At 49.8% G+C, this 15,241-nt stretch overlaps 5 protein-coding genes across 5 annotated transcripts; 3 read left to right on the top strand and 2 right to left on the bottom strand.

The window, feature by feature from the left end:
* Nucleotides 1-145: 145 nt before the first annotated feature.
* Nucleotides 146-1,382, top strand: N7511_009986 (uncharacterized protein; the record flags this gene model as incomplete). Its single annotated transcript, XM_057132363.1, has 6 exons — nt 146-179; nt 234-304; nt 358-569; nt 620-701; nt 761-1,052; nt 1,117-1,382. 6 exons carry the CDS (start codon nt 146-148, stop codon nt 1,380-1,382), a joined length of 957 nt encoding a protein of 318 aa, XP_056980351.1.
* Nucleotides 1,383-2,611: 1,229 nt separating this feature from the next.
* N7511_009985 (GPI anchored serine-rich protein) lies at nt 2,612-3,292 on the bottom strand (the record flags this gene model as incomplete). The annotated part of the gene is made up of 1 exon (XM_057132362.1): nt 2,612-3,292. The coding sequence occupies one exon, from the start codon at nt 3,290-3,292 to the stop codon at nt 2,612-2,614; it is 681 nt and encodes a 226-aa protein (XP_056980350.1).
* A 4,269-nt stretch (nt 3,293-7,561) lies between these two features.
* On the top strand, nt 7,562-8,984 carry N7511_009984 (dual-specificity mitogen-activated protein kinase kinase; the record flags this gene model as incomplete). The annotated part of the gene is made up of 4 exons (XM_057132361.1): nt 7,562-8,023; nt 8,080-8,371; nt 8,429-8,798; nt 8,855-8,984. The coding sequence occupies 4 exons, from the start codon at nt 7,562-7,564 to the stop codon at nt 8,982-8,984; spliced, it is 1,254 nt and encodes a 417-aa protein (XP_056980349.1).
* Nucleotides 8,985-10,372: 1,388 nt separating this feature from the next.
* N7511_009983 (secretory pathway Sec39 family protein) lies at nt 10,373-13,279 on the bottom strand (the record flags this gene model as incomplete). The annotated part of the gene is made up of 3 exons (XM_057132360.1): nt 10,373-11,495; nt 11,549-11,705; nt 11,758-13,279. The coding sequence occupies 3 exons, from the start codon at nt 13,277-13,279 to the stop codon at nt 10,373-10,375; spliced, it is 2,802 nt and encodes a 933-aa protein (XP_056980348.1).
* Nucleotides 13,280-13,465: 186 nt separating this feature from the next.
* Nucleotides 13,466-13,985, top strand: N7511_009982 (uncharacterized protein; the record flags this gene model as incomplete). The annotated part of the gene is made up of 3 exons (XM_057132359.1): nt 13,466-13,493; nt 13,623-13,759; nt 13,839-13,985. The coding sequence occupies 3 exons, from the start codon at nt 13,466-13,468 to the stop codon at nt 13,983-13,985; spliced, it is 312 nt and encodes a 103-aa protein (XP_056980347.1).
* Nucleotides 13,986-15,241: the final 1,256 nt, after the last annotated feature.

Below are 15,241 nucleotides of genomic sequence, written 5' to 3'. Positions count from 1 at the left end.
TGGAAGGCATGACAAACCCACTCGGTGATTCGACCGAACCTCGGTGGAAACCTCTATATAGATCGCAAAAAAACACCTTGGCTATTCTTTTCAAATACCCAGTTCAAGAAGTTTTTACGGAGAATAAATCCGAAGTTCATGCGAAATGGTCAAGATTGCGATAGCTGGCGGCTCTGGGAGTGCGTACTTCTTGTATCCCAACGTGTACAGCAGCGTTACTGATGACTCGATAGATGTCGCACAGGAGATAATTGATGTTCTACTGGAGACTAAGAAACATGAGATCATTATCATGTCGAGAAAGGTACACAACCTGCTATTATATATCGGACTTTGGGTTCTAACGTTTTAACACAGAGGGATTCGGGTGCAGAGGCTATCTCAGGCATAACATGGGTCCAGACAGACTACAAGGACCCAGACCAGCTAGCACAGATATTGCAGGGAGTCCACACCCTGCTTTCTTTCGCTACAGAGCAGGATGATCCAAATAGTCCAGTACAAAAAAGGCTTATCGACGCTGCAGTTCAAGCAGGTGTGAAGCGCTTTGCGCCTAGCGAGTGGGCTACGTAAGATCCCTCTATGCGTGAAGTTTCTTTTGCTCATTTGTGATCTGTAGATCCGGGTTGGAGCATCTTGGATGGTACGGCTACAAAGGTGAAATCCGCCGATACCTTAGAGAGCTGAACAGGGACAAAAAGGTAAGGCCTGGAGACACTTCTGATATACTGCAAGAACCTGACGCCATGATTGAATACAGGTCCTGCAATACACGCTGTTCCAACCTGGCTTGTTTGTGAATTATTTGACTCGTCCTTACAAGACAACCAAGCACATTCACCAGATCGAAATTCCATTCGATTTCGCAAACCGACGATTCATCACCATTGATGGCAGCGATAATGATCAAATTACCCTCACTACAGTGAAGGATCTCGCCAATGTCGTCGCCAGAGCCATTGATTTTGAGGGTGAGTGGCCGGTTGTCGGGGGTATTCAAGGTACCAATATTTCGCTCGGTCAGCTTTTGGCTCTCGGTAAAACAGTGCGCGGTGAGTGACACTAATCGATGTATATATGCAATAATTTCAGACTTACTCATATTTGGTCCAATAGGAGGCCTTCCATTCCTCGTTGAGAGGGTGAAAGCAGAAGAACTCAAAGATGGGACATGGCAAACCTCATGGGTTCCGATAGTCGACCATCCTTCGATCCCACCAGACCAGCTTGATGTGTTCTCAAGAATTGGCGTCGCCGGAATTTTGTTGGCTTTTTCTGCAAAGGCATTTGTTGTCTCAGATGAGTGGAATCAACTTCTGCCAGACTACAAGTTCACTCAAGCGGAAGAGTTCTTGGCTTCGGAGTGGAGTGGTAAGCCATGAAGAGCAATTTAGCCAACTTCAGGCAGCCATTGGATTTTGAGAATAATGAGACTCATTTTGCGTGGGTTACTTGTCTTCGTAAATACCCGTGGGGCCTCACACTCCTCTTGTCTCATATTTGAAGGTATGGCACGCTTCAAGTTTCTTCTAGTTTCACTTGAGTTAATATATGCTACTATTTTATACGTACAATTTAATTCCATAATTAACGGCCCTCATGTGCACTTGAAGGCTGTAAATAAGTATGAGATTGCCCTGATAGGCCTTCCCAAATAAGAAAAAGTCCTCCATGGCCGTGATTTTGAGCTAATACTACTTGGATATATTCCTAGAGATAATTTACAATCTAGATTCTTTCAACGCCCATTTAATTTTGAGAAGTGATAGCATATCCAAAACCCTCGGTATGATATGCATGACAGATCCAAAGCAATTTAGTATAGTGACCCAACAAATTTCGACGATCATGTTTGACCCAAATTATAAGATTATTATTCGGTATTTTCAGGCGGGAAAGGGAAAGAATTGGGGAACACATCACACCGTCTCAAAGTGGCTTAGCATACTATAGACATCGGCTTTAGGGTTCGAGAAGCAATCAACTTGTAACAGGGCAGGTGACCCCGATTCTGGATAGTACTGTAACAATACCGAGCGGTTTCCATTCCAATCACAATGTGTCACATATTCAGCCCTAGGACGCCCCAGATAGACGCTAACACGAAGAAGCCAAGGGGCAGGGGGAGGACGCAGATTGGAGGGAGGGGACTCCGTACTACGTTAGAGACCTAATCTGGCTACGGATCAGGGGTCAGATAGAATACGTTTTGGCATCGCAACTCGTGATAGATTAAGAAGAATATCTAAACAAGTCTGGATACATTCCACAAAGGTTACGGGCGCTGGAAAGATAGAAAAGGTGCAAAGCTGTCATGGTTTACATTAAGGTCGTGCTCAAGCCACCAGCGAGCTTCACACAACTCCGAAGCTATCCAGGATGCCCAAGAAGAGTAAAAAATAGAAAAATATGTATATAAAAAAAGGGCAAAGCAAAAAACGGATAGTCATATCCAGTCAGAAAACAATAGTTTCAAGGTAATCACCAAAACACTAAATAACACAATCCACCTATGATATCACCTCCCATGGTCACTCCGGTAATTGCTACAGCTACAGCGAGACTAGATCATCAAGACCTGGTTACTTGCAGAAGTGCATCACTGAAGAGATCATTTAAGCCAGAACGAAGGCAGCGATGGCGGCGAAGCCAGCGAAGCCGACGGAGCCAGAGAGAGCACCGGCACCGTTGAAGGCGGGGGAGGAGGCGGCGGGGGTGGCAGAGGCAGTGCCGGAGGGGGAGACACCGGAGGGAGAAACACCGGAGGGACCCTTGGCACCGGAGGGGTGAGGGACACCGCCGTTACCGCCGTTGCCAGCACCGGGGGCGGTGGCGGAGGGGGTAACAGTGGAGTAGATGACGGTGGGGATGCAAGTAGTGATGGCAACAACCGAGGGGTACCGCCGGTGGTGACGGGGGAAACACCGGTGCTCATGGAGGGAGCAACGGGGGGAACACCGGAGGAGGCACCGGAGGGAGCAGCGCTGGAAGCGGGAGCAGTCCAGGCGGGGGTCTCGGAGGACCAGACGGGGGTCTCGGAGGACCAGGCGGGGGTCTCGGAAGACTCAGCGCTGACAGCGGGGGCGCTGCTGGTAGGGACAGCAGGGGCGCTGGTGGTGATGGCGGGGGTGCCAGTGGCCTCAGCGCTGGTGCGGCCGGGGCAGTCGGTGACAGTGGGAGCGCAGGAGGTGATGGTAACCTCGTCAGTCTCGTAGACGGTCTGGTCAGCAGCACCGGGGGCGGCAACGGCAAGGCCGGCGAAGAAGGCAACAGTGGCGGCAGTGAAACGCATTTTGAATGTATATACGGAAAACCGGGGGTTGTTCAAAAAGGTTATATAAAAAGCGTAGCTTTTGTAGAAAGAGAGTTGGTAGTTGGTAAAGAGTGGAAGACCGAAGTCGAAGAGAGTGACTGGATGCTGTGCAACGAAGTGTTTACTTGAAGAAGAAAGAAAGAAAGGACAGGATGGGGAGGCAGGGGCCCTTTGTATGAACGGGGAGATTAGTGTCAAGATCAGCACAACACGCTTTGCCCCTAAAAAAAGGGGAAACACAGTTCCTGAGAGTGTATTGGGTACCTGATTGACCGATTACTTGCGCTCTGTGCTTTGTCCGTTTCGTCATGACCAAATGACTGTAATTTTGGACTAGTGTGGGCTAGCGTGAGTCTCGCAACGCCGATCGCACCATTGCATTTGGACCGTCGAGACAGACGGTGACAATACAGGTCAGGAGACCTCGAAAGCCCTGATGTCGAGTATACTGCAATGCAACCTTCTGTCTACATCTGTTTGTCTTGATTTCCCTTTCTTGTTTTTCTCCTTCCCTTCTGGGTGTCATTTGACCGTTTCTGCCCAGCCAAATAAACACAATGAAGCTGTTTCAGACCGCACCGCCGATCCACTACCCGTTCCTGGCGTCCCAGTTGCAGTTCTCCCCGTGGGTCTCTATCTGACTCCACTTACCCCTGAATAGCCCGCGAATGTATTTTGCCAAGAACCGTATTGTGCAAGGGCGAAGCCACGGTGATGTGCACTTTACCTGCGAAATTGAGGTTGGTCCTTACTCCGGATGTTCATCTAAACAGGAAACTAAACACTCGGTGGCTCTCTGACTGGGTGCTGCGCCTGTCGGCGTGAATCGCCGAGACACGGTATTTTACTTTCCCATTACTGTACTTTGCTCTGATGGCGTAGTGTGGAGCACTAATAATGGGACTGTGCTGTGTCCTCCGGGGGACTGGGTAAATTGTCGACCGAGAGTGTCTCGCTTTGTTGACTGCCTGCACGTACATTAATAGAACATGATTTACAGATTGTCTTACTGTACAGTGTTGAAATGGGCACAGTATTGTTATCAACACCATGTTTCCACACGTTCGGTTCCCTATATTAAATTGTGAACACCAATAGATCCGTAAGCGAAGAACTCTCGTACTCGCTCTATGAGCGAGTCCCCGCAACGGGAAGGTCTCATGCGCTGGCGGAATAACGGCTAGACCGCATTACTTACCTCCGTGTAAAGTGCTTAACGAAGCTTGCTTGTGTAAGCCCCCTTGACACGCCACCCAATTATAATGGGGTGCCTGTGCCCAAGCGCACTGTACAGTACTTTGGAAAAACGATCGAGGTCCAGCCATTGGGCGTGTCCCTGGCGTGGCGCATCGCAGTGTAATTTCGTTTCAGTCACACCAGCAGCCTGACCTCTGTGTTGATGGGGCTTAGAGCATTCAATCTGGTTGGAGTCCTAGCCTACTGCAGAGTATCAAAGCGTTGCGGTGTCGATCTTGATCCTGTTCCTGAGTCGAGACCTCGGATCAGGTACGCACTTGAAGCGGTTCGAGCTAGCCTCGATTTCATGTACATACATGTAATGGTGTTGAACCAATAATCATTTAGCCCGGGTTTTTTGCCATCATTGTGGTTGTTTTGTTCCATGTAACCGGAGTCCAGGATAGGGGGTGCATCGAGTAGTTCACCATCAAAGCAGTCCCTGAGTCCTCGTGGCGCCCCCAGACTCCACCTGCCGCCATTGAAGTCGTGCCCCTTTTTTCAATAGATCGGGCTTTACTGTTGTTCTCTTATCAACCCCATACTCGGTGTATTTTTGGACTTTGGTTAGCCTTCCTTTTCAAAGTTTATAGCAGAATTATTGGTGGGGATGTCTGATATCTTGGGTTTTCTGGTTGATCTTACTGAAGGAATAGGGGTGTTCGAAAGATAATAATAGCTGTGGAACTGGGCTCTCTCCGAAGTTCAACCTTCCAATACCGACAGCGCAGGCTATCTTCTTTCAATTCCCCGGTAAGACAAACATGTCCACTAGACCCCATCCCTGAGAATCAGGGGCAGGGTTAGCTTTGACAACTCACCGCTCATCCAGTAGTTCTTGGACACGGAAATATTTTTACACTTCCACCCACTGGATTCTACTCTATGTCTTTGATATGGCCATGGCCATTTGCGAAATGAATGTGTGATTGCCACTCCGTACAAGTGGACTCAATTGCGTGCTATTCAATGCTTTCAAATCTGTCAGGTTACCCACGGCTCATCGAAAGGGTTCGCTTCAATCGAAGCCCGAGCAAATATAACTCGGGAGTACCACACCTTCACATCCCTGACATACAGCCACATGCGACACGCAGCAATATTCCAATGCAGTATCTTGACGTGGTCTAGATTCCCATTCACACTCACATCTGAATTGCGACTGCAGATATCCATCTGATCGTCATCCATAATCATTGTCAATCCATCCCGCCAAACGATCAGCAGCAACGCGTCATTGTTTGGCGCCGAGAACACGAATCGACGCCAATCAAAATTGGAGCCGCGGAATTATTGATCCCGAACAAACTTGATCTCGCTAAGAGCTATTATTCTGCCTGTTTTTTGCCTTGCGTTCTAGGGTGCAATGTGTGACAGCAATGTGACATGGAGCCAGATCAAGTACATGTTTACTGTAGGAAGAATGAGGTGCTTTGTGCGCTGCCCTGGTATCCTTTTTATTTATTCCATTTGCGATGACAGACACGCTTCCAAGCTTGACATGACAGTGAGCAACTTAACCCAAGTCAACGATTTACCTCATCTGGCACTTTCGTCAAAGTCTTTTGGTTCTTTGACCATGAGCCGACCTGGGCGGCTATGCAGCGGTCTGTTCACACAAATCGTATTGTACATGTATCTGCACCCTCGGCTTACCGGATCGCCAGATCGGCTAGAGTACGATCCAGTAGAAGATCTCAAGCGTCTCTCACGGTTATCATATGTGATCCCACAGCCACACCCATGATCGACTACTGATCGAATTTGACCCAATTGGGGCTCGGTTAATCATAAGTCGGACCTAAATCAACTTGCTGACTGTAAATGTATTGTAGTGCACATGGGTCAATGAAGAGAAGCATTCTTTACCGTTGCACTTCACAGATCCAATGTCCAGGTTTCTTCCTCTCGTTTCCTGGTTCTCCAGGGCGACAATTTTACTACCAAGTCTACGGGACCTATGATGACATTGGACCCATCACAGCCTTAGATGTGCCCTGGCTAAGCCACACCCAAGGGATAACTTAACTTATATATAACCGACCTCATAGCCCCTCTATGACATAGATACTATAGTATTTCCAGTCGTCATGGGCAGCATCATCGAGACCTGGATTGGATTTGCAGGGACAACGGCATCTCTCTCCCAGTATTAGCCGACGGAGAGAGACGAGGAATGTCAACGCCACACCTGGGCAACTGTCAGGCATTTGCGGCTCCAAGGCAACAATATATCGGCTGTTCTCTTGGGTAAACGCCTATGTTCGGAACCATGGCTCTAACCTTCAATCTCTTCACTGGTCCTTTTTAGATTCGAGTCACTTCCAGTGTCAGTGGATAGTGTTAGTGAGAGTGATAGGGATCGCATTTCTAGTTCAGAGGGTTCAGAATAGAAGAGACAATTGTGTTTCAGCTGAAGCGCCTTCTGAAACACCGTGGCCCCACTGCTCCGAGTCTCTCGGCTGTGTCGCTCTATTAATATTCGAGTTGAGATGTCATATGTCGACTGCCAATCTGATGTTCTTATAAGTTAACGAACTTGTAACCTGAGAACTTAGTTGATTCTCTTGTCACCTGCTCGACCTTAACCCTGAACCCGAATAAGGCCCGCCTTATCTCTCGCTCTGTACTCCGTACTTTTTCCCTTACCCCACCTCTCTCTTTCTCTCCTCTCTCTCTCCCTCTCTCTCTCTTTATTCTCAAGGACTTGCGGTCCGTCGACGCTGTGGCTACTCTCGCTGATCCGAACGAGTTGTTCTTGCCTGGCGAAAGGCAAAACAATCTCGCCATGTCATCTTCCGTCCCCCTCCTCCGACCGCCCGTCCCTGGCGCCCGCAATAATAGCGGTAGTCCGCGAGCCCCGAAGCTCACATTAGGCATCCCCCCTCGCCAAACGCCAAACCTGTCAATGGCAATGGCGCTTCTGTTCCAACACTGCAACCTCTGCCCCAACCGCAACTCCAGCGCCCGGCTGGGCGACCAGGACGACCAACATTGCAACTGTCGACCCCCATGGGTAGCCAGCAGCATGTGTCCCAACCGCCAACTCTCATGCCAAATGGACGTCCCGCACCGCCCCCGCTCAGCACGAATGGACTCGGAGGTGGTTCCAGTTTGGAGGTGAAGACGGTTGGACCGGCATCTGCAACCTCTGCCAATTACTCGTCAGCCAATCTGTCCATCCGACAATCTGGAGGCGACTCAGACCCTTCATCCGCGATTGGCTCGGTGTACTCAGATCGCGATGGGGTTTCGATGGAACGCGAAAACAGCGTGAATGGGCTCCTCCCCGATCTGGATAGACTGTCGTTAGAAAAGGGCCGGCCCCTCGATGTTGATGATCTCGATGATGAGGGCTGGCACGCCGCTAGTGAGCAGAACAAAATCGTCGAGCTGGGTAGTCTAGGTGAAGGTGCTGGCGGAGCTGTCACGCGATGCAAGCTGAAGGAGGGAAAGACCGTGTTCGCATTGAAGGTATGCTCTTTTGGCGAGTCGAGAACGCGCCCAGTGAGACTAACGAATCTATTTAGATCATTACTACGGATCCCAACCCCGATGTCAAAAAACAGATTGTTCGTGAGCTGAACTTCAACAAAGATTGCGCCTCCCACCACATCTGTCGCTACTACGGCGCGTTCATGGACAAGTCGACCGGCACAATCTCCATCGCCATGGAGTTCTGCGAAGGGGGCAGTCTCGACAGTATCTACAAAGAAGTCAAAAAGCTCGGAGGTCGCACTGGAGAAAAGGTTCTCGGCAAGGTCGCCGAAGGTGTTTTGAACGGGCTGACCTACCTCCACAGCCGCAAGATCATTCATCGAGGTACGAACGTGGTGCTCTCATGTGGTACACTGACTGAATAGCTAATTCCGAATACAGATATCAAACCATCCAACATCCTCATATGCCGCGACGGCAAAGTCAAACTCTGTGACTTCGGTGTCAGCGGTGAATTCGGTACCAAGGGTGACGCCAACACCTTCATTGGCACTTCTTACTACATGGCCCCCGAACGTATCACTGGTCAATCATACACGATCACATCAGACGTGTGGTCTCTCGGTGTGACTCTTCTTGAAGTCGCACAGCACCGATTCCCCTTCCCTGCCGACGGAACAGAGATGCAACCCCGCGCAGGTCTAATAGATCTTCTCACATACATTGTCCGCCAGCCAATTCCCAAGTTGAAGGATGAGCCGAACGCCGGCATTCGCTGGTCGGACAACTTCAAGTACTTCATTGAATGCTGGTGAGTGTTCCCCACAGGCTGTTCTGCTTTATTCTCTATACTGACTTTATCACTAGTCTGGAAAAGGAACCTCCACGACGAGCAACTCCCTGGCGGATGCTGGAACATCCGTGGGTACAGGACATGAAGAACAAGAAAGTCAACATGGCAAACTTTGTGAGGCAGGTATGGGATTGGAAGGAGTGAACACCAAGACATCCCACCGGAGACCTCACAGTCTCGCATTGCACTGCATTTTTAGTTCCACTTTGAGTACAGGTGGCTGGAACCCCACGGATTGACCTGGCTGTCAACACCACTCAAACGACCCATTCGTCACGACTCATCCAATGCTTTTTGTGCTTTCCGCTTCTCTTCCCTCCCGGGCCGGAACTCGTGGAGTCTCGACATCTACATCTTTCTCATACCCTTTCATACCATCTTGTTACTTTTTTCTCTATCGTCCAGCGCCACAGATTTCATCGCCTACGCTTCACTTCCTACGATCCTTTACGGCCTGACTCTCCCGCATTGCATTCCTTCGGATATCCCGTCCCTCAGTGGTCTCTCTCTCCCTTATTGTCATTCATATCTCTACATTACATCTTATATTCCATATTCATTCTCATTCTCATTCCCTCCCTCATCTCTCTTCCCTATCCATGGAATAAACCCCTCTTCTCTCCTTCTCTTCTGCTTTTCAAGTGCCCGATTCTTCCTTCCTCGTGACATCTTGAGTCTGGACATGTCGGTCATCTTGATATATCACTTTACCTTTTTTTTCTTACATTTTACGTGTATAGCGCTTTTCCCTTGGTTCTTGTATCTGATTTAGGGTTTTATTTGGGGTCATCTTTGCTTTGCACTGGTTGCCGGAGTGTATGCAATGCATTGGAAGCTTCTTTTGGGACATTTCTACGTAGCTATCCGTGCTTGATTTCCTCTACCGGGTGGGAATTTTCTATCTTAGCCGCCACTTTTATGTTGGCGCTTAAAATTAGGCTCCTGGATAGATCTTAGTCCCTAAGACTGAACGACGTAGACTCATCAAGGCCAGTCGCAGACGAAAGCGGGTCTGCCCAAACCCCTAAAACCCTATTGAGATCAAACAAGTGACACTGCACAGCATTGACTGCGAGCGTTGAACCTTGCGGCTTTGGACATGCTGGTAGGTTCAGAGGCTTCTGGGCTGAGAGCTTTTCCTTCTCTTTCTTTTGCCATCTTGTCAGTCTTGAGTTCGGGTCTCACTACTCAAGATATTATATGGAGGGACGAAGCGCGCAAATCGACATTTGCTTGTTGGAACAGTGAACGTAGAAGAGATGGTGACTTAGCTAGGCCATATGTAAAACTAGATCGTTGAGGAATATCGTTACAGTACTGTAGCCAATGGCCAAGTCGACCGAAACCAATCAGGTAGCGAATGCTGTCATGTCGTATATCTCCTCGCGAGTAAGTTCAATAGACTAAATCAATAGTGCTGCTATATAGATGGAGGTATACAACTCATATTTAAAAACTCAAAAAAGTGCAGTGGAAAGGACCATTTAACAGAGACTGTATCATTAAAAGACATGTATGTCCGTCGTACCGAGTTACTTGTTCACAGGATCAGCACCCAAGACCCATCCAATACCACTAACCAAGCCACCCGTGACCATACTGCTAACCATATCCCTCTTCCGAACACGACTCTCACTATCCGGCGAAAGAGGACGATCCCCATCACCAGCGTCAGCATCGACGTTCGAATTCGAGCCTGGTCCCGACGGTGAGGAATGCGCTGCTCCGCGCAGTGGGAAGGCATTCTTGTGTAAGGCAAGGGCGGCACCGCGCGCAACTTCGAAAAGACCCATGGGGGCTTCGTGGTGTGAGCTCATGTTGGCGCGGGCGCGCGCACGACGTGCTACACGCTGCTGTTCGGTGTCGAAGGCGTCGCGCTCTGAGTCGGAAGGTCCGAATCCACCTGGGACGGAGGAGAGGCTGTCGCCCTTTGTGTCCCAGAGGTCTTCTTCTTGTTGTTCGCGGGCGCGGAGGGAGGAGAGTTCTTCGTCGCAGCGGCGCCAGGCACCGAGGATTTCGGGGAGGGGGTCTGGGGAGGGGACCAATATGAGGGCTAAGGAGAGAAGCTCCATTCTTTGGGAGAGGTGGGTGATTTGGGATTGGAGGGTTGGGGATGGGTTGACTGGGGTTGTGGAACGGTAGCGGCCGGCGTTGTAGACGGCTCGCCAGGAGATGTCGTCTGGGACCGCGGGGGTGTTGAGGAGTGGAGAGGAGGTTGAGAGGAGAGATGGGGGTGTGAGCCTTGTTTGGATGTAGGAGTAGGCTGTAGCAAAATCGTTTGAGGATAAGGCGGAGGCGATTGCCAGGGAAGTGATGCGACGTTCAGCTGTGAGAAGGATGGATTCCTCTGAGGGCTTCTGGTGAGACGGCTCATCCTCCGCTTCAACGGTGGAATTTGTAGGCACGCCTCCGGCTACTAAATTGCGTCCAATGGAGAGGAAATCATCCAGTTTGGTGTAGCTCTTTGCGTTTTGCTCCAAAGCCTTCTCGATCAATACGAGAGGGTCGTGGTGAACGCGAATGCTGACAGGCTGGAAGGGAACGCCGTGTTGAAGCGTCAGGGAGTAAAATGAGAGGGCGTGAGTTGCAGCGATGAGAGCATGGATCTGTTTAAACCCAACAGAGCCAGGGAAGTGTGGTTGAAATGCTTGTAAGCTGGAATTTTGTTAGTGCCAATTTTTATTTTTTTCTTCTCCAATCACTCTTACATGTCGAAGGCCCTCTTCATTCCTCCGCGAGTTCGGTTGCCATTGCTTGCGTTGTCATACGCGGTGAAAATAGCTTCTTGGACGGCGGACTCCACTTGTGATGCAGTCAAAGGTGCTTCTTTGGAGCTTGTATAAAGGTCCACGGCCAATTGATGCTCTGTAAAAGTAGTCAATATCAATGCCAAGTACTAAGGTATTGGTGTACGTACCTTTGGCTGCTAGTAGAGCCTTCAAGATCTCTGTTTCAACCGTCTCGCGCGGAATTCTCCAAAAGAGTCCGTGGTATGGTGAAGGTTCATCCCAACCCTCTGACTGTTCGGCCTGCCAGTCTCGAAGCCAGAGCAACCTTTCCCGGACCGATTGCCATTCTTGGTATGATCTCGGCTGTTTGACGGTGGAGTTTACCACGCTCTTGAGCTCCGCCAGTTGCATCTCCTCGGTGCTGTGAAGGCACATGTTTGCTGCAATACGACAAGGGACCAGATGACCAAGCTCGGTTAAGATCCGAAGGGACATAAGTAAGGCGCTGAGAAATGAGATTGATGAGGGCGATGGTTGGGTTAGAGGGTTGTTCGGTCTCAAAAGGGCATTTTGCAGCAGCGATGCCCGGGAGGTTGATGAAATCGAATCGGTGTCATAGTGGATAGACGGCAGCACCGAGTCAGAACTTAGGTATAAGCTCTCCTCTAGGTCGAGTAACTTGGCTGCACGTTCCAGCACCTTGAAAGAGCCCTCTAGCACAGCCAATGAGGAATCCGCATGAGCATATACCACTGAAAGGCCGGATTGACAGTATCGAGTTTGCAGTTCTGTTGCCTGTTCCTTCGACATTCGTGTACCGGGTTCTTCATACCCTCCCAGGTCAATATCTGACGGTCCATCCCATTCTGTAAATGCACCCACAACACTCTCACGATCCACAAGACTTCGTGAGAGTAGCCATGCATTTACATGTTCCCAACCAGCCAATTCAGCGGACTGAGTTTTCGATCCTTCGATGAAAGACACCGAGTTCTGGGCAGCAGCCTCATTAAGCCTCCGGCGTTTTGATCGACTTCCACCATAAAACCAAGGTCCAATCAGACCCCTCAAGTTATTGACCAAATCCATGCTATTTCCTTCGAATCTCATTAAAGACAAGAGAATGTTGACGGCCGTCTGATCGTCCATAGACTCCAAAATCTCAAGTGATATTGTCTCGTCACGATGCGCATAGTATTCATAGTTAAGTCGAAGCAATGGTAATAGGCTTGAAATCAGCCATGTTCGAAGTATGGGCGAGTGTTCGTAAAACGGCAGAACGAGTTCGAGAATGAGTGGCTGGAGTGCTGTTTCCGAGTCGATCAAGTGCGCACGGTGTATGATAAACTGAGTCAGAGGATCTGCGGAGGCGACATCCTCTTCCTCATCGGGGCGTTGCAGTGGTCGTAGATTAAGCTTCCGTACGCGTTTTCGGGCAACCGATTCAGATAGGTCTTGAACGGCCGAAGTATCGATCGAGTGATCTGTGGGCACCGTATTGGAGCTATTAACCAGCTCTTGGATCACTGAAGTGTAGTGAGAGGGCTCTGTACTCTCCGGGAGGAAGGTCAGGATAATGCGCAGGAGGCGTTCCAATGGAAAACAATGAGGAAATTGCGCCTGTAAGGCAGGCAGGTCACCCACGTTACCACCTGCGCAGAGGATCGTGGCTAGCAGGATAGCGTGTGCGTCTGACAACTCGAGAGCCATGATCTACAGAGTCGAGACAGTGTGAGGTGGCCTCATAGTTGACAGTGACGGTGTTGCATACGGCGGGGCGCACAGACCAAGTCGGAAACGAAAGGGAAGAGTCGCATCCGCCGGCCACTTCATCACCACCATTTTCGCGGTCTCTGTGCCTACCACCAGCTCAATTACCTCCCTTTACACTTCACAATGGCTTCCGGTTACGGTCTTAACGGTGGTATGTGACATCTCGCCCTGTTCCCGAGGGATTCTCCCCGGTCCGCGGCCATGAATCCTCGGATCACAGCTTGCGCAGCCAGTTCCCTCCCCCCGCGAATGAACCCGGCTAATTCACTCTGGTTTCTAGGTCAGAACCGCTGCTATCCCTTCTGGCAGGAGGTCCTCGGCTGCTACGTGGTCAACTCCGGCGAGGGTGAGGCTGGCAAGAAGAAGTGTGTGCCCGCCCTGGAGGACTACTACGAGTGCCTTCACCACCGGAAAGAGGTAAGGACAATCCCCGATCGATATTTTCCTGCGCCTTTAGGTTCCAGGGATTGGAGCTAACGGAATTTGGTGACAACAGGCTCTCCGTACTATGAAGATGCAAGCTGCCTACCGCAAGGCCGAGGCCGCTCACCCGCGAGAGAACGCCCCCAAGGCTGAGCAAATCCGTAGTCTCGGTCTACTTGGGAAGGAAGAAGAAGCCACTTCTCTGTTGAACCAACGGTGAACGGGAGAGTTGTGACTGTTCTTTTTCAATGCTTGTTATTCCGTGTTTCCGCCCGGGACTTTTGCCCGGAGCCTGTGACTGTATAGAAACGCTCAACTGCTCTTGACCACCAGGTCTGTTGGTTCGAAATGATACTCCAATTCGATGACAATCGATCTTTTATCCTAGTGTATTCAACAGGTGGAATGGGTCCGGGGTGGGACTTGTAGCAATAGGAAACGAGGGATTTCTAACCCCATAAGCTTAATTGGCAGGGTTGATACAGTAGATAGCCTGGCTAGGTGCAGACAAACACGCTCAGTGGTCAGTCGTTTGTCTCTAGCCACCTCTGCCGATGATCTCTTCCCCCCCCCTTGATATAGTTTGCGGGATTCATCTCCTCCGCACATCTTTGATAGTGGGGGCCTAGTAGGGTGCTGAAGGCCCCGGGAGTAGCTTCAGCCACTATTTTGTAGTCAGCAGCAGCAACATTCTTGTGGAACATGCATATATGCAGCTAAATATATGGCTGTGTTCCGCTGGAGCCTCACCCGCTCAACTCCTTGTATAGAAGGGTCATCCAGTTGACTGACTGTCTGGGGCAAATCAATTGGTATGAGTAAACCAAATCTAGTTATATATTTCGATGGTCTCTTGGGATATTTTAGCGTCTAGTCAAAAAAAATAACTCCTGAGTTTTTGATGGAAAATTTGCGAAGTATAAGCGTGACATGCATGGATATATTTCGATCTACCACTCAAGTTATTCCTGGAGCAACACCATGTTCTATATGAATATAGAGTCAAATTAAGTGTCCAGATATATTTGATTGAGACTAGCCTACTATCAGATCTGATCCGATCATTGATCGCTTTCGATACAGAAATAATTTCAACCTCATCATCATGCAGTAATTTCTGCAGTCATTTCTTCAGATATTTCATCCAAGGTGTAACTATCGAGCCAAATGGCGAAATTGCAACCTATCCCCTACGTTGTTGCCCATCCCAAGCTCTGCCGGGGATCTGGCATGTGGCATTTTTGCGAGCTTCCCATACCCTCTCTAATTCATACATCATTTCCATCTCAATGAACGCGTCAGTCACGTGCCCGCCTAGCAAAGAAAAAAATCGTCGCGCTGTGAGTGGAAGCCCGCCCGCACTAAACCCAAAGCAGCCTAGCCCCAGCGACCCAAACATGGACCAGCGCGCCGGGCAGAAGCACCCCCAATGATATAAACCCGGCTGCGTGACCTCGACCCTTCTCTACTAAAATC

This window comes from Penicillium nucicola (genome assembly GCF_028828085.1).
Source record: "Penicillium nucicola strain IBT 29836 chromosome Unknown utg000010l, whole genome shotgun sequence".
Classification (NCBI taxonomy): Eukaryota; Fungi; Ascomycota; class Eurotiomycetes; order Eurotiales; family Aspergillaceae; genus Penicillium; species Penicillium nucicola.
The sequence above is the reverse complement of the archived record's forward strand: the minus strand, read 5'-3'. Positions and strand labels throughout refer to the sequence as shown.